At 43.6% G+C, this 23758-nt stretch overlaps 2 protein-coding genes across 2 annotated transcripts in view; one reads left to right on the top strand and one right to left on the bottom strand.

Moving 5' to 3' along the window:
* LOC135469349 (uncharacterized) overlaps window positions 1–9210 on the top strand; it is a 54073-nt gene extending 44863 nt beyond the window's left edge. The window contains exons 10-16 of the mRNA XM_064747977.1: window positions 1096–1197; window positions 1644–1841; window positions 2237–2422; window positions 5552–5650; window positions 7487–7702; window positions 8153–8268; window positions 8520–9210. Of these exons, the coding sequence (XP_064604047.1) occupies window positions 1096–1197; window positions 1644–1841; window positions 2237–2422; window positions 5552–5650; window positions 7487–7702; window positions 8153–8268; window positions 8520–8646 (1044 nt within the window). The 3' untranslated portion in view covers window positions 8647–9210. The remainder of the gene's footprint in view (window positions 1–1095; window positions 1198–1643; window positions 1842–2236; window positions 2423–5551; window positions 5651–7486; window positions 7703–8152; window positions 8269–8519) is intronic.
* A 7609-nt stretch (window positions 9211–16819) lies between these two features.
* LOC135469362 (uncharacterized) lies at window positions 16820–20463 on the bottom strand. Its single transcript, XM_064747992.1, has 5 exons — window positions 20224–20463; window positions 19717–19794; window positions 19184–19387; window positions 17902–18006; window positions 16820–17104 (listed from the first exon to the last, which is right to left on the bottom strand). The coding sequence occupies exons 1-5, from the start codon at window positions 20404–20406 to the stop codon at window positions 17015–17017; spliced, it is 660 nt and encodes a 219-aa protein (XP_064604062.1). The 5' UTR covers window positions 20407–20463; the 3' UTR covers window positions 16820–17014.
* Window positions 20464–23758: the final 3295 nt, after the last annotated feature.

Raw genomic sequence — 23758 nt, forward strand, 5'->3', positions numbered from 1 at the left:
ACCCAATCTTTGCCATGTTCCTTCGCTAGATTTGAAAGACCTGATGGTCAAAAGGTACAAATGAAAACTTTATACCACCTGTAATAGCAACCTGACATGTCTTAAATTTCTAGCAATGGAAGTTTGTGAGAATGAAGAATGCTGAATGAATTTGTGATCCATCATGATTCAATCAGCTGGGATAAAACCAGCTGTGTTGAGCTTTATTCGCTGCCAATCCTGTTACATTAAGTGCTGTCAGTATGTAATATTTCAGTACACTTAGTTTACTTCTCAAAATGTGCATTAATATTGTTGTATCACCTGTTTTTAATGGTCCTAGTGAAAAAAAAATTGATATGTTACATTTAAAGCTCATAGTACAAGCCGCTGACACGGGAGGAATTATATGTTTCATGTGCACTGACCATGCACTCTTAATTTTGAACCCTAGTTTAGGATGTAGCCGCTAGCACCCTATCAAGTTTTACATGTCCCAACCACCCCTCCACCCTCACTGGCACAGATAAACGATGCATGCAGATCAGGTGATTTATGGCCCCAGAGTCTTGTGCTAGATCAATAAGAGCAATTAACAGACAAATATAGTGGATGTATCAGACAGATTGACCCACACACAAGCACCTGTTGGGAAATGTCAATCTGCCATTGCTGTCCCACAGCAGGCCATGTTCCGACACACCATTCAGATGACCTAGGGTACTGGTACATGTGTACAGAAGGGGGCAGTTTGGTGAGTGGCCCATTCCTGATGGCATACAGACTCATGGTCAATGTCCACAGTTAGACTCTGCGGTCACAGTGCAACACAAAGAAGTACAGTACCAGCATGAGAGAAATGAAAAAAAGAAACCAAATAACAAAAAAAAATCTGTTGAAATGAAAGCAGTGATTATTTGTTCTTATGTCAGTAGTGTTGATCTAAGCTTAATCCATGAATATTGTGTGACAGAATGTATAATCTGTCTGTACTGATGGTCTGCTCATCCCTCGGTATCAGTGGTCAGCAACATGTATCTGGTAAATTTAGCATTATTTATCTGTGTTTTTGTGTGACTTTGTGGACTCTCATAGTCACATGTTGTTGTTGATCAGGTGGTACAGGACTCTGCCCAGCACTCGGTGTCCTACACCTTGTCCCGGAACCAGGCTGTTGTTGTGGAGTACATGGAGGACCAGGATACAGACATGTTCCAGGTTAGTTCTTGTGCAACTCTAGAAAATATGTTGTTGTTGTTGGGGGGTTTTTTTTAAGTGTTTTTAAATGTTTTGAGTTGGGACCAGACCAGAGTGATGTTCCCCTCAGTCCCATTTATCAGTATGGTAAGGCAACTTGCTTTATTTGTCCCTTTACATGGAGTTTGTGTACTGAAAAAATGACTGAGAATTTTGAATTGTTTGCACTTTATGGACAACGAAACACACCATAAAATATTAATGTAAATGATGTAAGAGTACTGCAGGTGTTTTTTTTTTGTCAAAAGTTCACAATTATATGCACCTGACCTCATATATAAGAATAACGAGAGGATCCCATTTATTTTACATTGAAAAACACTTACTGTGACAAGGCTATCAGGGAGCAAGGGGTGGGAGGTGGATCACAAGTTGTTGACTATTCTTATCACGTCTGTTGTTTCCAGATTGGCCGCTCATCGGAAGGACCCATAGACTTTGTTGTCATGGATACCATTCCGGGCGACATGCGAACAGAGAACACTCAGGTGACACAGAGTACAATCTCGCGTTTCGCCTGTCGTATCGTAGTGGACAGAAATCCTCCGTACACCGCCAGGATATATGCTGCCGGCTTTGACTCGGGCAGGAATATATTTTTAGGGGTATGTCTGCTCTCTCCAGTCGTCGCTATTAACATTATGTATTCAGGAGAAATATTCAGTAAAATGGATAAAAGGACTTAAATTGATGAGTCGCATATGATCTTAAGAGAGTTATTTATAAACTGTTCATTTCAGCAAAATCAAATGATTATGTATATGTATGCAAGATGTCTTACTACAGACTACTGAGACAGGGAATTTTCTCAGTTTCCCCGCCTCCATTGTTCATGGTGACCATGGTGACAATAAATGGTCAGCTGCTCTGTCTTGTGTGGTCATACATGGAGTTCACCGGATAAGACTTGCTTCCATCATTAGGACCCCATGTGTACAGAGGCAGCATTGATGGTTCGCTCCTCATTGAGACTCTCATCTATCATTGTGTCCATCCTCAGGAGAAAGCTGTGAAGTGGCATGCAGGGGAGGAGATTGACGGCCTCACCACCAATGGGGTTTTCATCATGCACCCTAAGGGCGGCTTTTCCAGCCAATCACGGACCGGGGTGTGGCGGGAAGTTTCTATTGGTGGAGGGATATATGCACTCAGGGAGTCTAGATCAGCTCCTCACATGAGCAGTCTGGTGAGTCAAAAAACACTAAATGTATTACAGTGTCACATCATTTTACATTGATGTTCATTGAGGAAGATTGTTACAGGGGAGAGTGGTGACCATAATGACCAGTGGGCATTATTACAGGGGGAGAGTGGTCACCGAATGCCCAGTGGGCCTCTATCCCCAGTCACAAACCCATTGAGGGAGTTTCTTACAGGGGCGAGTAGTGACTGTAATGCCCTGTGGGCCACCATGCCCAGTCACTGACCCATTGAGGGAAGATTGTTACAAGGGAGAAAGGTGACCGTAATGCCCAGTGGGCCTCTATCCCCAGTCACAAACCCATTAAGCGAGATTGTTACAGGGGGAGAGTGGTCACCGAATGCCCAGTTTGCCTCTATCCCCATTCACACACCCATTGAGGGAGATTGTTACAGGGGAGAGTGGCGACCGTAATGCCCAGTGGGCCTCCATTCCCAGTCACAAATCCATTGATGGAGATGGTTACAGGGGAGAGTAGTCACCGAATGCCCAGTTTGCCTCTATCCCCATTCACACACCCATTGAGGGAGATTGTTACAGGGGGAGAGTGGTGACCGTAATGCCCAGTGGGCCTCCATTCCCAGTCACAAACCCATTGATGGAGATGGTTACAGGGGAGAGTGGTGACCAAATGCCCATTGGGCCTCTATCCCCATTCACAAACCCACTGAGGGAGATTTTTACAGGGAAGAGTGGTGACCATAATGCCCAGTGGGCCTCTATCCCCAGTCACAAACCCATTGAGAGAGATTGTTACAGGGGGAGAAAGATGACCGAATGCCCAGTGGGCCTCCATGCCCAGTCACAAACCCATTGAGAGAGATTGTTAGAGGGGGAGAGTGGTGACCGAATGCCCAGTGGGCCTCCATGCCCAGTCACAAAACCATTGAGGGAGATTGTTACAGGGGAGAGTGGTGACCATAATGCCCAGTGGGCCTCCATGCCCAGTCACAAAACCATTGAGGGAGATTGTTACAGGGGAGAGTGGTAACCATAGTGCCCATTGGGCCTCCATCCCCATTCACAAACCCATTGATGGAGATTGTTACAAGGGAGAGTGGTGACCATAATGCCCAGTGGGCTTCTATCCCCAGTCACAAACCCATTTAGGGAGAATGTTACAGGGGGAGAGTAGTTACCGAATGCCCAGTGGGCCTCTATCCCCAGTCACAAATGCATTGAGGGAGATTGTTACAGGGGAGAGTGGTGACCGTAATGCAGAGTGGGCTTCTATCCCCAGTCACAAACCCATTGGGGGAGATTGTTACAGGGGAGAGTAGTCACCGAATGCCCAGTGGGCCTCCATCCCCAGTCACAAACCGATTGAGTGAGATTATTACAGGGGAGTGTGGTGACCGTAGTACCCAGGGGGCATCTATCCCCATTCACAAACCCATTGAGGGAGATTGTTACAGGGGGAGAGTGGCGACCGTAATGCCCAGTGGGCCTCCATTCCCAATCACAAACCCATCGATGGAGATGGTTACAGGGGAGAGTGGTGACCAAATGCCCAGTGGGCCTCTATCCCCATTCACAAACCCATTGAGGGAGATTGTTACAAGGGAGAGTGGTGACCGTAATGCCCAGTGGACCTCCATTCCCAGTCACAAACCCATTGATGGAGATGGTTACAGGGGGAGAGTGGTGACCAAATGCCCAGTGGGCCTCTATCCCCATTCACAAACCCATTGAGGGAGATTGTTACAAGGGAGAGTGGTGACCGTAATGTAGAGTGGGCTTCTATCCCCAGTCACAAACCCATTGAGGGAGATTGTTACAGGGGAGAGTAGTCACCGAATGCCCAGTGGGCCTCCATTCCCAGTCACAAACCCATCAATGGAGATGGTTACAGGGGAGAGTGGTGACCAAATGCCCAGTGGGCCTCTATCCCCATTCACAAACCCATTGAGGGAGATTGTTACAGGGGAGAGTAGTCACCGAATGCCCAGTGGGCCTCTATCCCCAGTCACAAATGCATTGAGGGAGATTGTTACAGGGGAGAGTGGTGACTGTAATGCAGAGTGGCCTTCTATCCCCAGTCACAAACCCATTGAGGGAGATTGTTACAGGGGAGAGTAGTCACCGAATGCCCAGTGGGCCTCCATTCCCAGTCACAAACCCATCGATGGAGATGGTTACAGGGGAGAGTGGTGACCAAATGCCCAGTGGGCCTCTATCCCCATTCACAAACCCATTGAGGGAGATTGTTACAGAGGAGAGTAGTCACCGAATGCCCAGTGGGCCTCCATTCCCAGTCACAAACCGATTGAGGGAGATCATTACAGGGGAGTGTGGTGACTGTAGTGCCCAGTGGGCATCTATCCCCATTCACAAACCCATTGAGGGAGATTGTTACAGGGGGAGAGTGGTGACCAAAGGCCCAATGGGCCCCTGTCCCCATTCACAAACCCATTGAGACAGATTGTTACAAGGGAGAGAGTGGTCACCGAATGCCCAGTGGGCCTCTATCCCCATTCACAAACCCATTGAGGGAGATTGTTACAGGGGGAGAGTGGTGACCGTAATGCCCAGTGGGCCTCTATCCCCATTCACAAACCCATTGATGGAGATTGTTACAAGGGAGAGTGGTGACCAAATGCCCAGTGGGCTTCTATCCCCATTCACAAACTCATTGAGGGAGATTGTTACAGGGAGAGAGTAGTCACCGAATGCCCAGTGGGCCTCTATCCCCATTCACAAACCCATTGAGGGAGATTGTTACAGGGGGAGAGTGGTGACCATAATGCCCAGTGGGCCTCTATCCCCATTCACAAACCCATTGAGGGAGATTGTTACAGGGGGAGAGTAGTCACCGAATGCCCAGTGGGCCTCTATCCCCATTCACAAATGCATTGAGGGAGATTGTTACAGGGGAGAGTGGTGACTGAATGCCCAGTGGATATGTTGAGGGGAAATCATTAAAATATGAAAACATTGTGCAGGTTACACATTACTTTGGCTATTATTATGTCCTTGTCAAGCGAGGGAATCCATGGCTATTTCTGGTGAACATTTCACTTAAATGGTTTATGTTATCTGTATCTTCAGCACAGCTCAGTTGTTAAAGGAGACTGACGCAGTAAAAAAAATGGTTTTGTGTATGACTATTTTCAGATTGAGGCCGAGGACAACATTTTACACGATGGAACATTGATTGATCTGTGTGGGGCGACCTTAATATGGAGATCAGCTCTAGGATTGATAGCAGCTCCTGTAAGTCAGCATGTTTTCTGTATACACATGATGTAAATAGCTATAACCTCCACAGATCACTCGGCGTGTTTCTGTACACACGCGACATAAATAGCTACAACCTCCACAGTTCACTCTTCGTGTTTTCTGTACACACACGACGTAAATAGCCACAACCTCCACAGGTCACTCGGCGCGTTTCCTGTATACACACACGACATAAATAGCCATAACCTCCACAGGTCACTCGGCGTGTTTCTGTATACACACAACATAAATAGCCACAACCTCCACAGGTCTCTCGGCGTGTTTCCTGTATACACACAACATAAATAGCCACAACCTCCACAGGTCACTCGGTGTGTTTTCCTGTATACACACAACATAAATAGCCACAACCTCCACAGGTCAACTCAGCGTGTTTCCTGTACACACACACGACGTAAATAGCCACAACCTCCACAGGTCGCTCGGCAGGTTTCCTGTATATACACGACATAGATAGCCACAACCTCCACAGGTCATGCGGCGTGTTCCCTGTATACACACGACGTAGATAGCCACAACCTCCACAGGTCACGCGGCGTGTTTCCTGTATACACACGACGTGGATAGCCACAACCTCCACAGGTCACTCAGCGTGTTTCCTGTATACACACAACATAAATAGCCACAACCTCCACAGGTCACTCGGTGTGTTTCCTGTATACACACAACATAAATAGCCACAACCTCCACAGGTCACTCAGCGTGTTTCCTGTACACACACACGACGTAAATAGCCACAACCTCCATAGGTCACTCGGCAGGTTTCCTGTACACACACGATGTAAATAGCCACAACCTCCATAGGTCACTCGGCAGGTTTCCTGTACACACACGATGTAAATAGCCAAAACCTTCACAGGTCACTCGGCGTGTTTCCTGTACGCACACAGAACGTAAATAGCCATAACCTCCACAGGTCACTCGGCGTGTTTCTTGTAAACACACAACGTAAATAGCCACAACCTCCGCAGGTCACTCGGTGTGTTTCCTGTACACACACATGACGTAAATAGCCACAGCCTCCACAGGTCACTTGGCCTGTTTCCTATACACACAACATAAATAGCCACAACCTCCACAGGTCACTCGGCGTGTTTCCTGTACACTCACGACGTAAATAGCCACAACCTCCACAGGTCACTCGGCGTGTTTCCTGTACACACACGACGTAAATAGCTTCAACCTCCACAGGTCACTCATCAGTACATGATGATGTGGGATCGTAATTGTCTCAGTGATTTATTGATGTTATTTGACTTTCAATTTATCCTCCAATTATATAGACGTTTTCTGATGGAAGACTAACTAGGGGAGACAACTTGTGCAAGCTTAAAGATCTTAAAATAGAGATTATTGCCTTGTTGAAGAAGAAAACATATACTTGATACCACATGCAAAGGCTCTTTAGTCGTTGTTTAGTTTGTGCCACATTTTCCAAACAAGTGGAAATTTGTTGTAAACTTTAAAATGGCCCGCTGGACTTGATGTGGTAACAACCAATTGCTTTGCTTAACACAAACTTCTTTGCCCAGTCTACATTTAGGGTTCAGACAGAGAAGCTTGTATTATTCGCATTTTTGAGTGATATAAGTTTGTGTACCTGTCGTCTACATGAACTTATCTGTACAATAGGGTGACCTGAATTCATTATGTTAACATAGTTCCATTCTATATACATGTACCACCCCATGTTAAAAGTGGCACATTGTCACTACCATGCCATCAAGTAGGCTAATGTCACTTCACAACTTTGTTGTGGTAACATCTCGAAACCTGTGTATTATATAATTGCTGTTGTTGTTGTTACAGAGTGACCAGGAGTTCGAGCACCAGATCCAGGAGATGAATGCTGGCCGGCCTCAATGCCCAGTGGGCCTCAACACCCTGGTACTGCCCACACGCCACCGGGCAGCAGCCTCCGAGAAACAGCCCTACGTCTACCTCAAGTGTGGCCACGTCCATGGTCAGCATGAGTGGGGACACATGGAGAACAACGCTAACAGAACTTGCCCACTTTGTTTTACAGTCAGTAACTCACCAACATTTCAATGTGTGGCATCGCTCTTTAACATCAGTTTGTTTGTCATTGATAATGTGCAAAATCATACAGTTTCTTTCCAAGTTGAAGTCTTTTTCTTTGAATACTATTTTATGGTTTGACATAAATTGCATTTGGATTTACGTGATGAGAAGTTTGGAAGAAGAACATATATAACTAGTCATACTCCTTTTTTGTTTGTGCCAGTCTACAATACTTGAACTATTACAAGAATACATGGTGCATATTTCCTGATCTAAAGGCAGATTATTCTCACTCATTGTTCCTGCAGTAATGTTAATGAAGACTGATACATCATTAATGACCCCCACTGCCCAGGTAACAGAAGTGAGTGGATGAATTTCATTTGTCCTCTGAATGTAGAAAACCCATTGTAACAAAGCCTGGTCAGTAAGTCCCTGTTTTTCTCTATTCAGGTTGGACCATTTGTACAGCTAAAGCTCGGGTCAGAGCTGAGTTTCTACGTAGATGCAGACCCGCCTACCTTCAGTTTTTGTCCCTGCGCTCACATGGCATCTGAGTGCACAGTCAAGTGAGGCCTCTGTTTTATTGTTCTTTTCTAAGAAAGAAAAGTATTAGTATTTTGGGGGGGGGGGGATTTTGTTTTTTTCGCTGTAGATGCAGATTGATTAGAAAGACAATTAGTATAAAGTCAGCATTCTCTATATTTCATTTTTTATATGCCTTTCTCTGGTGCTCTCTGTACATCAGACTCCTTTTAGTAAAATTGTTTTTTCACAGATGAAATTATCATTGACAGTTTTTATATTTCCTTTCCTGCAGATTTTGGTCGCAAGTCCCAATCCCTCACGGTTGCCATGGGTTCCGTGCTGTGTGCCCATTCTGTGCGACTCCGCTGGAGGAAGGTTCAGGGATTACAAAGCTGATATTTCAGGATCACACAGACTGAGGTTATCTCCCCCTCTTTGTAAACCCAAGTCAAAGAGGGCATAGTTTGATTGTCATTGACATTCAGTGTTTCTCTGTGTGGAACATTCGCACTGGGGAAATGTTTTATTAATCTACACTGTGAAAAGGAAAACTTCAAAGACAATTTATAAACAGATATCAAGTAAATGTGCATTTTTTTTTCACAGACCCAAGATTGCTGATATGCGACACCCATGTGAAAACACGAGTGGAAAGTGTTTAAGTACATGTGGTGTGAAATGGTGTTTTGTGAACAAACTACGTGTATAACTTCACACTTTATCCCCATCAAGTACATGAAGTTCACCTGAAGTGTCCAAGAAAAAAGACAATGCCTTTATCTCCACAGGATAAAAGACTTATAATTATTAAACAGCTATGTGAAATGAATGTGATGTAGAAACTCTTCAGACTGAACAGGAGATGAGCAGGAAGCAGAATGAAGTAACAAGATGGAGAACTTATTCCTGGCAGTGTGTCAGCCTGGCCACAGTGCACATGGTGAAGGCGGCGTGTCAGCCTGGCCGCAGTGCACATGGTGAAGGCGGCGTGTCAGCCTGGCCACAGTGCACATGGTGAAGGCGGTGTGTCAGCCTGGCCGCAGTGCACATGGTGAAGGCGGTGTGTCAGCCTGGCCGCAGTGCACATGGTGAAGGCGGCGTGTCAGCCTGGCCGCAGTGCACATGGTGAAGGCGGTGTGTCAGCCTGGCCACAGTGCACATGGTGAAGGCGGTGTGTCAGCCTGGCCACAGTGCACATGGTGAAGGCGGCGTGTCAGCCTGGCCACAGTGCACATGGTGAAGAAGGTGTGTCAGCCTGGCCGCAGTGCACATAGTGAAAGCGGTGTGTCAGCCTGGCCACAGTGCACATGGTGAAGGCGGTGTGTCAGCCTGGCCGCAGTGCACATGGTGAAGGCGGTGTGTCAGCCTGGCCGCAGTGCACATGGTGAAGGCGGCGTGTCAGCCTGGCCGCAGTGCACATGGTGAAGGCGGCGTGTCAGCCTGGCCACAGTGCACATGGTGAAGAAGGTGTGTCAGCCTGGCCGCAGTGCACATAGTGAAAGCGGTGTGTCAGCCTGGCCACAGTGCACATGGTGAAGGCGGTGTGTCAGCCTGGCCGCAGTGCACATGGTGAAGGCGGTGTGTCAGCCTGGCCGCAGTGCACATGGTGAAGGCGGCGTGTCAGCCTGGGCCGCAGTGCACATGGTGAAGGCGGTGTGTCAGCCTGGCCACAGTGCACATGGTGAAGGCGGTGTGTCAGCCTGGCCACAGTGCACATGGTGAAGGCGGCGTGTCAGCCTGGCCACAGTGCACATGGTGAAGAAGGTGTGTCAGCCTGGCCGCAGTGCACATAGTGAAAGCGGTGTGTCAGCCTGGCCACAGTGCACATGGTGAAGGCGGCGTGTCAGCCTGGCCACAGTGCACATGGTGAAGAAGGTGTGTCAGCCTGGCCGCAGTGCACATGGTGAAGGCAGTGTGTCAGCCTGGCCACAGTGCACATGGTGAAGGCGGTGTGTCAGCCTGGCCGCAGTGCACATGGTGAAGGTGGTGTGTCAGCCTGGCCGCAGTGCACATGGTGAAGGCGGTGTGTCAGCCTGGCTGCAGTGCACATGGTGAAGGCGGTGTGTCAGCCTGGTCGCAGTGCACATGGTGAAGGCGGTGTGTCAGCCTGGCCGCAGTGCACGTGGTGAAGCTTGGATAAGGAGGGTATGACTACACACAGAGAGGGCAAGTGTGGAATCCTGTCATGGCTGGATCATGTGACTGAACATCTCTGTATGGCTTGTCATGTGGTTCTTGTTGCAGAATGTGGGAAATTTGTTGGGAACAGACTGAGGAAGATGAAGAGAAAAAGCTGTCAGTATTTCAGTTTGGTATCTTTACATAGTTTTCAACATTCCATATTACACGATACCATTTCTGCCTGTTTCATGTGCATATAGCAGCATTTATATGGTGGGTCTTTAATTACCCAGACCTTTTGCGTTCTCTTTGGCATTCAGCATTGCAAGTATTGGCTGCACATTTATTTTGCTTCATAAAGAAAGTCAGTACAGTAATTTGTTTTCATTCAATGCTTTATACAGGAAGATCTTTCGCTTTCACAGTTTTATGGCCAGTGTTATACTTTTGTAAAACACACATTTATTAGTCAGCATTTTTATTTCTAGTCTTTAGTATAACTCATTAGACAAATTTATTGACTTTGTGTCTTTTTATCGTAATATGTTTTTGTTTTTTAAATACCATATGTATCCCGTGGTTTTGTGCATAGATACTAAATGGCCTCACAAGGTGTAATTATAGTTTATTTATCAGCCTATTGTAAATGCCCAAATCAGTTTTGAAAATGGTGACAACAGTTCAGGGATTCTACTGACACCATGATGACAGCAGTTCAAAGACTGTACTGACACCATGGTGACAACAGTTCAAGGATTGTGTTGACACCATGGTGACAACATTTCAAAGATTGTACTGACACGATGGTGACAACAGTTCAGGGATTGTGCTAACACCATGGTGACAACAATTCAAGGATTGTACTGACACCATGGTGACAACAGTTCAAGGATTGTACTGACACCATGGTGACAACAGTTCAAGGATTGTGTTGACACCATGGTGACAACAGTTCAAGGATTGTACTGACACGATGGTGAAAACAGTTCAGGGATTGTGCTAACACCATGGTGACAACAGTTCAAGGATTGTACTGACACCATGGTGACAACAGTTCAAGGGTTGTACTGACACCATGGTGACAACAGTTCAAGGATTGTGTTGACACCATGGTGTCAACATTTCAAAGATTGTACTGACACGATGGTGAAAACAGTTCAGGGATTGTGCTAACACCATGGTGACAACAGTTCAAGGATTGTGTTGACACCATGGTGACAACATTTCAAGGATTGTACTGACACCATGGTGACAACAGTTCAAGATTCTACTGACACCATGGTGACAACAGTTCAAGGATTGTACTGACACCATGGTGACAACAGTGTTCATGTGTTTAAAGAGCATGAGCAAGAGGATGAATTTGATTCTTTCTGCCCACTGTGTAACTGTGCTCTTAGTCTCAGATTTAAAGGTACATGTATGTTGTTGTAGTATTAAACACAGGTACTCTGTTGCTTTAACTTAGTATGCATACTCAGTTCTAATTTTACGCTTTGGAGCCTAATATCCTTGAAACCTGAGACATATCTAAATACGGTAAAGGAATCCTAACAAGCAATCATATGAGAACGTGGATAGCCCAGTAATCTGCCCAGTGATATTGGCTGTCCATGTGATGAACTGGGACACACCCGATGAATTATCTTCTAACTGCTGAGTAATCTGGGCTCCATTTTCACTGTGCTACTTTTATCAAGGTTTTTATTCCACACTGCATATTGCTGTGGACATACATGTATCCACGTAAATTAGATCTGTCTATTTGCCAATAATGTGTTGAAACCACAAAATATTTCGATTGACTGCATTTACCTGAAAGTGAGATTAATTTGGCAGAAGTGATGTTTATAAAAAGTTACACTAGTATTGTTTGTAAGGACTTGTTGATGAGGACAGTATCAAGTGTACATCAGCATGATATCCAGTCCATGGTATGGCGATGGCTTCAATCCATGGTATGAGGATGGCTTCAGTCCATGGGGATTTAACATTGGACATGCCATGATATCCAGTCCATGGTATGAGGATGGCTTCAGTCCATGGGGATTTAACATTGGACCATGCCGTGATATCCAGTCCATGGTATGATATCCAGTCCATGGTATGAGGATGGCTTCAGTCCATGGGGATTTAACATTGGACATGCCATGATATCCTGTCCATGGTATGAGGATGGCTTCAGTCCATGGGGATTTAACATTGGACATGCCATGATATCCTGTCCATGGTATGAGGATGGCTTCAGTCCATGGGGATTTAACATTGGACATGCCATGATATCCAGTCCATGGTATGGGGATGGCTTCAGTCCATGGGGATTTAACATTGGATATGCCATGATATCCGGTCCATGGTATGGGGATGGCTTCAGTCCATGGGGATTTAACATTGGATATGCCATGATATCTGGTCCATGGTATGGGGATGGCTTCAGTCCATGGGGATTTAACATTGGACATGCCAAAGGCCATATAGTGTTAAGGATGTTGTAGAATTTGTGCTCATCCAAATCACCCACAGAAAACAGATGTCCACATGTAAAGTGGACATGCCAATCAGTGCACGGCATTTGAGGAAGTTATTGACTCGGGTTGAATGAATAACACAATAACATAACACACACACACGTTATGGACATGTCAATCAGTGCACAGCGATTGAGGGAGTTTTTGACTCGGGGTGAATGAATAACACAATAACATAACACACACACGTTATGGACATGCCAATCAGTGCACAGCGATTGAGGGAGTTATTGACTCGGGGTGAATGAATAACACATATAACATAACACACACACATGTTATGGACATACCAATCAGTGCACAGCGATTGAGGGAGTTTTTGACTCGGGGTAAATGAATAACACATATAACATAACACACACACGTTATGGACATGTCAATCTGCACAGCGATTGAGGGAGTTATTGACTCGGGGTAAATGAATAACACAATAACATAACACACACACGTTATGGACATGTCAATCAGTGCACAGCGATTGAGGGAGTTATTGACTCGGGGTAAATGAATAACACATATAACACACACGTTATGGACATGTCAATCAGTGCACAGCGATTGATGGAGTTTTTGACTCAGGGTAAATGAATAACACATATAACATAACACACACATGTTATGGACATGTCAATCAGTGCACAGCGATTGAGGGAGTTATTGACTCGGGGTAAATGAATAACACATATAACACACACGTTATGGACATGTCAATCAGTGCACAGCGATTGATGGAGTTTTTGACTCAGGGTAAATGAATAAGACATATAACATAACACACACACGTTATGGACATGTCAATCAGTGCACAGCGATTGAGGGAATTATTGACTCGGGGTAAATGAATAACACATATAACACACACGTTATGGACATGTCAATCAGTGCACAGCGATTGATGGAGTTTTTGACTCAGGGTAAATGAATAAGACATATAACATAACACACACACGTTATGGACATGTCAATCAGTGAACAGCGATTGAGGGAGTTCTTGACTCGGGGTGAATGAATAACACATATAACATAACACACGTTATGGACGTCAATCAGTGCACAGCGATTGGGGGAGTTATTGACTCGGGGTAACTGAATAACACATATAAGAAAGTGGTTAAGATTTTGGTTTTATTTTATCTGGTAACGTTCTCTTTGCTACATTCTATGTCTTCACTGGACATAGGGTTGTGTGATTATGTTTGGGTGAATTGATCTTTGTATGAAGTATTTATAACATTGTAATGGTGGGTGTGTTCACCATATCTTCAGCTTGGATCATAATTGTTTTGTTTTTGAGAGCTGCTTTTGAAGCATGTGGCATTTGTTAAGGTGAATGAAGTTCAATTATTTTAGAGGAAATATTTTATCATACATGTAAGTTTCAGTATGTTTTCGTTGCTTATGAAATGTTTCGTAAATTTTATGATTAGTACTGCTCTTCTGAGAGCAAAATGAAAGTAGTCAGACCTGAACTCTGGCCAAGGTTTGAAAAAAGCACCATTGCTGTAACTTTTTCGTTGTAATTTATTAAGGCTGGACTGTGTTTGCAGGAGCCTGAAGATCGCTGTTGTGAAAGAAATGAGTAAACATGCGATCAGTTCTGTAAAATGTCAACCATTTCTCCATATTTGTGAAGGGCATCTCTTGTATCAGATGTGTTACTATGGTTTCCAGGGATAGAGATTTTGTTGAACACCAATCCTCAAGTTATACCACGGCCTAAAACACCAATCCTCAAGTTATACCACGGCCTAAAACACCAATCAAATAAATCATGGTATACCAAAGAAACTGACCAGCTTCAGGTATTATTGTGGTAAGTTCATGTCCCATGAATGCTCATGGGTACAATATTGCTGGCAGCTTTGCCTGACTTAAGCCTGTCATACTAAAGTTATTAAAAATGATCCATTTCTGTTAGATTCTGTATTAGTGTATTAGACTGAATGTGGTGTGATATTATTGATGTTTATGATGCAATCAAGTTTGAAAGGAAGTAAATGTGATTGATGCTTAGCCTAATGTAGAAATGTCCCTGTACACTCACATGTCCTCATAGGTTGTCCAGGTTCACATGCACTTGCTCTTACAGCTGTCAATTTAAACACGAGGGTCTGGTCTATCAACTACATTTTATTTCATCCACTATGATATTCTTTTTTTATCATCAGCGACAATGTTTTGTTTTATCAACTATAATGTTTCAAATCATTAGCTTTTATCATTTGTCACCCATGGTGTATTTCCTTATATCATCACTGGTTTTAACGCCCCCACATTGTGTACAGTATGTGTATTTTAGCACATAGGAACAACACATCCCCCAGAGTTCATGACCTCTGGGAGTGTCATTTGTTGTTGTCTGTATTGATACTTTGTTTCCTTTGCCAAACAGGCAAACATGTTAATGCTGGTCCTGTACTGGTGTCTTAGACTTGAAGAATGATCCTGTTGAACTCTATGTTGACAGTTGTGTGTTAAGAATGACTGGTTTTATGATGGAATGGAAACGTTGAATAAATTTTGATATAATATCTCCTACAGTAGTGTGATCTTTGATACTCCTACAGTAGTGTGATCTTTGATACTCCCACAGTAGTGTGATCTTTGATACTCCTACAGTGGTGTGATCTTTGATGCTCCAACATTAGTGTGATCTTTGATACTCCCACAGTAGTGTGATCTTTGATACTCCTACAGTAGTGTGATCTTTGATACTCCTACAGTAGTGTGATCTTTGATGCTCCCACATTAGTGTGATCTTTGATGCTCCCACATTAGTGTGATCTTTGATACTCCCACAGGAGTGTGATCTTTGATAATCCTACAGTAGTGTGATCTTTGATACTCCTGCACTACAGGGATTTCTGTCCTGATTAAACAGGAACTTAACATTTAGGCTAATGCCACTATGACCATCCCATCTTCCAACTACTCCTCATTTCATACTCAGCATTGGGACTTATTATTTCATTTTTGACAGTAATTGTCAAAGTAATCTACACCATATGCCAGAGTCAAAGGCCAAGTCAAACTAGAGCTACATGCAGGATTGCCGCTACCTATACAACCCCTGTCAAGTCCAGTTCATGTTAGCCGCCACTCCAGTCTGCCAGCAACCTACGAATGTTCTTGGGTTTCCACCGGGCTCTGCCCGATTTCCTCCCACCGCTAAGATGGCAGCGGCCGTATAAGTAAAATATTCTTGAGTACGGCATGAAACAAAAATGAAAGAAATAAATATACAACCTCTGCAATTTGTCAAAATCTTTTGATCGTGGTCAGTCATGGCCAATTTTAACCGATTAAAACCCAAGAAAATATTTGCAGTAACACTTAAACCGGCCCATCGGCTCTTGCAGTACACCATTTTATCAGCGGTAATAACAGGATCGCATGACAAAAGTGTGTATATAACTGATGGAAATGGTCAGACACAAACACCACAGCCGACCACTGAGGGCATCGTTCGATTCGCCAACATCCCTCCACGATTTATCATGCAAGATTTCCAGCATTTAAGACAATTACCTGCTTTTTACTCGTATGCTGTCTTGACAAGTCGTAAGTGTAGGTATTACTGGGCCTTAACTGATGAAATACCTGATAGCGTTTATTGAAGTGTAGCTGAATATAACAACACAGTTCTATACCCTTCTGTAGGCCTACACATATTGTTGATATTTCCTGTTATTGGCGCAGTCATCTGCCGTGATGCTTTCGGTCCAGAATATCACACGCGCTTGACCACTAAAGACACATCTTTTGTATATCACGCTGAACAACAATGAAAATAAATAATTGGTCGAATCCAGCTCTCAAAACATTCTAGAAGTTGGTAAAACATTAATAAAATATATTTAATAATATAAATATTACCTTATATTTCCACTAGGTTGTAATTTATTTACTATTAAGAAAAAAAGAGACGCAAAAAAGTCTGGGTTTGTTTATTACGAAAAACGTAAGAGCTCACGAAAGTTTATCTACCAACCAGCATACAAACACATGCAACAGCATGATCTCAACACTGCTGTGCCACTGTAACAACTCCCATGGCTCACGCGGGATAACTTGTCATGCTTCATAGGCCCTGGCATGTAGTAATGATCAGTTTATCAGTGTAACTGTAGTTCGTGGTTTAGGCACAGCCTGTGCACTTGAACGCTGTCATCACAGCTTCTTGTGTCTCCCAGGGGTGGACTAACACCTCAACATCACAGTGCTGAATCTGGCAAAGGAAAACTCGTGACCAGAAAATAGTATTCATCCCCTCATATTAGACACAGGAAGTACAAGTACCAAACTGAGTGTGTCGGCTTTTACATTTAATACTGAGCATTGTACTGCAGTCACATCTCCATGTGAAACTTAATTTTAAATCAATTGACTCAAACCTACTCTTCAGTAACATTTTGCTCGGAAAGATGACATTTTTTGTCAGCTGCACGTGTAGTTATCCGGCATTGGGTGGTATATGAAAATACAGCATTTTGAGTACATTTCTGTAATTCTAGATCAGTGACATCTAATACATAGTAATTAACATCACTGACTTTTCTCTTATTACCTAGGTAAAACACCAATCAAATAAATAAATAAATTTCTTCTTACCCAATTCTTCTTAAGCCATGGTTCTAGAGGTGAGTGATTTGTTACACTTTGAGCACTTATAAGAATAGTTAGAATAAAACCCTGACGGAGGTAAATTGATAATAGGCCTTATTTCACCGGTTACGTGTGACCATTTGCCAGATATGACACTGTCGTCGTTGTTGTTGCTCTGGTTTGTATGTACTTGTACACATGCGTACACCATACGCACAGACATGTACCCTAACGTACACCATACGGGCACTGGCATGTACCCTAGCGTACACCATAGGGGCACAGACATGTGCCCAAGCATACACCATACGGGCACAGACATGTACCCTAACCCTATCATCCTCGTGGGCCAGTTGTCTCACCTTCACATATAAAAGGCTAAAGTCCAACATACACAACATATGGCAAAACAAAACTTACAATTTCAGGATGAATCTTTTGACATGGATCGTCCTTGGTTGTCATGTCACTGGGTCTGTACATACAAGTGGTGATGTTTAGCAGGTAGTCAACGCCGTTTTCTATCTGACAAGTAAAATAGAAAACGTGAGCAAAGTGTTAGGCCTGCGTGCCACAACATGACAACATTCGTCATCACTGTATGTACATATATGCAGCGAACTGAATTTACTTAAAGCAATAATGATAATCGAGATAATCGTACACGCTATTGTTGAATGCTGCATTGGGGAGATTTGGAGAAAATATTTGTTCATGAAAATATAGTAAACATGGCAAGCTGAAGAACTTTACTAACAAAAGTATAATTAATATGATGTCTCATTGGCTGTATCTGCTGTGTCCCATACACAACTGACACAAACCTCTCTGTTGGTGTCACACATTTGGCCCTATAACCCATATACAACTGACACAAACTTCTCAGTTGGCGTCACAAATTTGGCCCTATAACCCACCATATCAAACTGACAGAAACCACTCAGTTGGCGTCACACATTTGACCTTTAAACCATTACAAACAGACAGAAACCACTCAGTTGGTGTCACACGTTTGGCCCAATAAGTCATGGAACTGGCACAAACCTCTCAGTTGGTGTCACACATTTGGCCCTATAACCCATATACAACTGACACAAACTTCTCAGTTGGCGTCACAAATTTGGCCCTATAACCCACCATATCAAACTGACAGAAACCACTCAGTTGGCGTCACACATTTGACCTTTAAACCATTACAAACAGACAAAAACCACTCAGTTGGTGTCACACGTTTGGCCCAATAAGTCATGGAACTGGCACAAACCTCTCAGTTGGTGTCACACATTTGGCCCTATAACCCATGTGCAACTGACACAAACCTCTCAGTTGGTGTCACAAATTTGGCTCTATGCACCATGAAGAACTGACAAGCCTCTCAGTTGGTGTGACATATTTGACCCTATGCCCCTTATTGAACTGACACAAACTTCTCAGTTGGTGTCACACATTTGGCCCTATGTGTCATACAGAATACAGACACCTACAAACGTCCTTGGCTGTTAACGGAGAATGACCAGCCAGTATTGAACAATATACTGCACAGCTTAAACCAAAACCCCCTTTTGACAAGAACAGTACCAAATTCTGTCAGTCACTGGTTTCTCTCAAATTTCAAGCAAATCTCTCTCATAACACATACCTCCCCCTTCACGTATGTACCATCGTGACAAATGTCTGCCTCATGACATATTATACACGGTACCTTCAGCTGAGCCTGCTGGACAGTCACAAGCTTGTACTGGTACACGCAGTTTGACCGTCTGTTTAAATCTTCCACGGCGTATCTGGCCGCGCCCAAGACACCGCTGTCATCCGAGGGGACCGGCTTAAATCCACCAGGGCGTCCACACACACAGCTTATTAAAGACGAACCACCTATGCCTGCTATAAAGTGACAGCGGATTGCCTAAAAATACATAATACATGATGTGATATTAATTCTATCTTCTATATCCATGCACATAGGGATAATGTTACCGTAAATTAGCGTCATGCATTTGTCAAGTACAGGTTTAAAGATATAAACACTATGGCTGATTTTGTTCTCTGAGTGCTTCTACTCTTCAGGGAAAAACAATTGTACCATATACAACATCATTATAATTCAGTTGGGCGTTCTTGTATTGAACTGAACTGTTTCCCTGCCGGTATTATTGTAATGTTTTGGGAATGATGTTTCCTTATTAGAGAGCTAAAACAAACTTATCTCTTTTACACATTTACATACAGTCTTACCGCACAGTTGTCACAGCCGCGGGGGACAACGTCTGCTTGTAGGATGTGTTTCACAGCGTGGTCACCTTCACCCTGTCCCTGTTCAGCGATAACGGAGGAGAAATTCGACAAAGTCTGGGTGATCTATACACTGTATATCTTAAGTGTGCATTACCTTCTATGAAGCTTAATGATACAGTGAACACATTCCCATCCATAATGACAAAATACGCGTAGATATGCCGGCAAATCCAGATAGATGTACACGAAACGGATCTAATAACCGTTTGCATTACCCTGTATAATACTGTACAAGCCACACAGAGCCAGAAACCAATGGGTACTGACTGATGTTCTTTGTGATAGTCACATTACAAATCTGGCCATGATACCAGATGTAATGTATCCATGCTGGTCCTTACAGATTCCCATATAATCTCTAAAATATCGAAAGTATTTATTTTTACTCGTCAGCATACATCCAATGAAAAGCGAAATTATTGGATTATCACACGAGTATACACTTACCACTCTGTGAAGAGACAACACCTCAGACAGCTCAACCTTGGTCTCGATGTCGGAGTTGTAGAGCTCAACAATCCTTTCGGCCAAAAGTACAGTTTCCTTCTCACTATGAAGTCTAGCCTTCTCCTCAAGTGGATGAGAGACAACACTGGACAATACAAGTATAGCCCAAAGTGCGCGATGCATGATTGTGGGATTATGAAGTCAATTCTGTTGGGTAACTATCTGGATTATCTGGCTAGCCTGTTCTGTTCACAGACAGAGGTATACCTAGGCGTACCGAGCAGCGACAGTCGTAACCTGACCTCACCTGTATTTTGTCCTCGGCAGGGGTTATGTGAATAGTGAATGCACGCAACAGGTTGCTAAACTAGTCAAAATGAGGCCAATAGATAAGGCGAAGGTTAAAAAATCTTCCTAATTTATTGTAACGGTCAAGATTGTTTCTGAGGAACCATGGATGTTAACCGAGAGATAAACCACAATCCAGATCCAAGCGATGATGCCAAATGTCAAATACTCTGGACGACTGGACAAGATCGTCTGTAAGACTTGTGAAATGGTTCTCTTTGGATTGGTGTATGATCAGTGCATGATCAGTGAAAAAGACATGCAGAAATTAGATTTAAGTTCCGGAAAAGGACTGATTTTCTTACTTGGAATCATCGGTTATTACAGAACAGAAGTGTGTGAAGAGACTCAGAGTTAAACAAACAAAAAAAATACCCGTTGGCTACTGCCAGAAAACTGAAGCACCTTGTCTCTCAGAAACCTTAAAACTATGCATGTGATTCGCCAGTTCGGAGCTTTCTGTCGTCATCTCCTAATCATGCTAATGCGTTCACACATGCCCAGTCCTGACATATGCAGGCCTTCACTCTGTCTAATTTTAGTCTAATTCTAAAATTTAGAATTACCGTGGAAATTTATAAAGGACCTTACACACAAAACAAGTGATCGCCCATGTGATAGACACGGCATAGATGTGTCATTCTAAACATTGGCGAGTCGGGGGCCTGAAAGCCAAGCACATTGTAACCACTCGGACACGGACGACTTCCTAACAGATACTTCAGAGGAAAGTTAAAAAGAGCCAAAACTTCCACAAATCTTTGAAAAATTTTGTGAACAAACTTTCAAACTTTCTGATAACAAGATATATTAGCAGATTGTAAAACGAAAGACGCAGCGTATGTGTACTAGAGCTCCAGTTGTACCTTTGCAGTTGTCATATATCTTATGACAGGGTGGGCGTGTGAGTGGGGGGACTCCGTGGGCGATTGGTTAGCCTGCTAGGGCACCACTGTGACCCAGATGCCTCTCACCGATGCTATCGGTCTGGCTTGAAGCCCAGTATATGCTGTCTGCCTCTCTGGCTGTGTAACGTGGGAAGGTCTGCCCGGAGTTCTGAAGGTCCTCCCCCCGCCCCCCATAATGCTGTCTGCTGTCGTGAAATTTATTTATTTATTTGATTGGTGTTTTACGCCGTACTCAAGAATATTTCACTTATACGACGGCGGCCAGCATTATGGTGGGTGGAAACCGGGCACAGCCCGGGGGAAACCCACGACCATCCGCAGGTTGCTGGCAGACCTTCCCACTTACGGCTGGAGAGGAAGCCAGCATGAGCTGGACTTGAACTCACAGCGACCGCATTGGTGAGAGGCTCCTGGGTCATTACGCTGCGCTAGCGCGCTAACCGACTGAGCCACGGAGGCCCCCGTATAAGTGAAATATTCCTGAGTACGGCGTAACACTACAATTAAATAAATTGTGACTGGGTGTGAATTAGTAATATGCACGTTTTCATTTCGATATGCTTCAATGAGATGACACCATAAGGGTTACGGACTGTTTACACGAAACCATCAACTTAAATCAATATTCAAAAACCGAATATAAGCGAAGTTTGAATCATAACTAGGATTTAGAATTATGAGCACTTAATACAAGTATTATTTTATAACAAACCCATCACATTTAGAAATACCGACAAGTGCTAAGTCAAAAAGTAAGGCTTTAAAATTTTAGACTGAGGTCAGAAATGGATATCAACCTGTTCCTTCCTTTAAACGTTACTGGGGCCATGTAGTTAGAGAGAGAAACCACTTTGATAATCTTACTGAAATCATGTATAGCACGTTACCGTAACAATGCCGTTACTGACAAAAACCACTTTGATGGTCTGGATGAAATCATGTATAGCACGTTACCGTAACCAAGCCGTTACAGACAAAAACCACTTTGATGGTCTGGCTGATATCATGTATAGCACGTTACCATAACCATGCCGTTACAGACAAAAAACACTTTGATGGTCTGGCTGAAACCATGTATAGCACGTTGCCGTAATCATGTCGTTACAGACAGAACGCACTTTGATGGTCTAGCTAAAATCATGTATATCACGTTACCGTAACTACGGACTCTCTACTGTCCTATCCGGGCCGGTAAAAACCACTTTGATGGCCTGGATGAAATCATGCATGGCACGTTACCATACCATGTTGTTACAGACAAAAATCACTTTGATGGCCTGACTGAAACCATGTATAGCACGTTACCGTAACCATGCCGTTACAGACAAAAAACACTTTGATGGTCTGTCTGAAACCATGTATAGCACGTTACCGTAACCATGCCGTTACAGAGAGAAACCACTTTGATAATCTTACTGAAATCATGTATAGCACATTACCGTAACCATGTCGTTACAGAGAGAAACCACTTTGATAATCTTACTGAAATCATGTATAGCACGTTACCGTAACCATGTCGTTACAGAGAGAACCACTTTGATAATCTTACTGAAATCATGTATAGCACGTTACAGTAACCATGTCGTTACAGAGAGAAACCACTTTTGATAATCTTACTGAAATCATGCATAGTACGTTACCGTAACCATGTCGATGATCTGGCTGAAATCATGTATAGCACGTTGCCGTAATCATGTCGTTACAGACAGAACCCACTTTGATGGTCTAGCTAAAATCATGTATATCACGTTACCGTAACCACGGACTCTCTACTGTCCTATCCGGGCCGGTAAAACCACTTTGATGGTCTGGATGAAATCATGCATGGCACGTTACCGTAACCATGTTGTTACAGACAAAAACCACTTTGATAATCTTACTGAAATCATGTATAGCACGTTACCGTAACCATGTCGTTATAGACAGAACCCACTTTGATGGTATGGATGAAATCATGTAGTTACCGTAACTATGTCTTTACAGACACAAACCACTTTGATTATCTTGCTGAAATCATGTATAGCACGTTACGTAACCATGTCGTTACAGACAAAAACCACTTTGATGGTCTTGCTGAAATCATGTATAGCACGTTACCGTACCCAATTCTTTACATACACAAACCACTTTGATGGTCCGGCTGAAATCATGTACAGAACGCTACGAGGAGTCTGATGAAACTATGCTGTAGCAGAAAACAAATTTGTGTCTTCTGACGTCAAAATGGCAAGATCAAGGCTTTTGTGTGTTTTGATGGTGGTTCAAAGGTTCACTTTCTA

The sequence above is a fragment of the Liolophura sinensis genome, chromosome 6, assembly GCF_032854445.1.
Source record: "Liolophura sinensis isolate JHLJ2023 chromosome 6, CUHK_Ljap_v2, whole genome shotgun sequence".
NCBI lineage: Eukaryota > Metazoa > Mollusca > Polyplacophora > Chitonida > Chitonidae > Liolophura > Liolophura sinensis.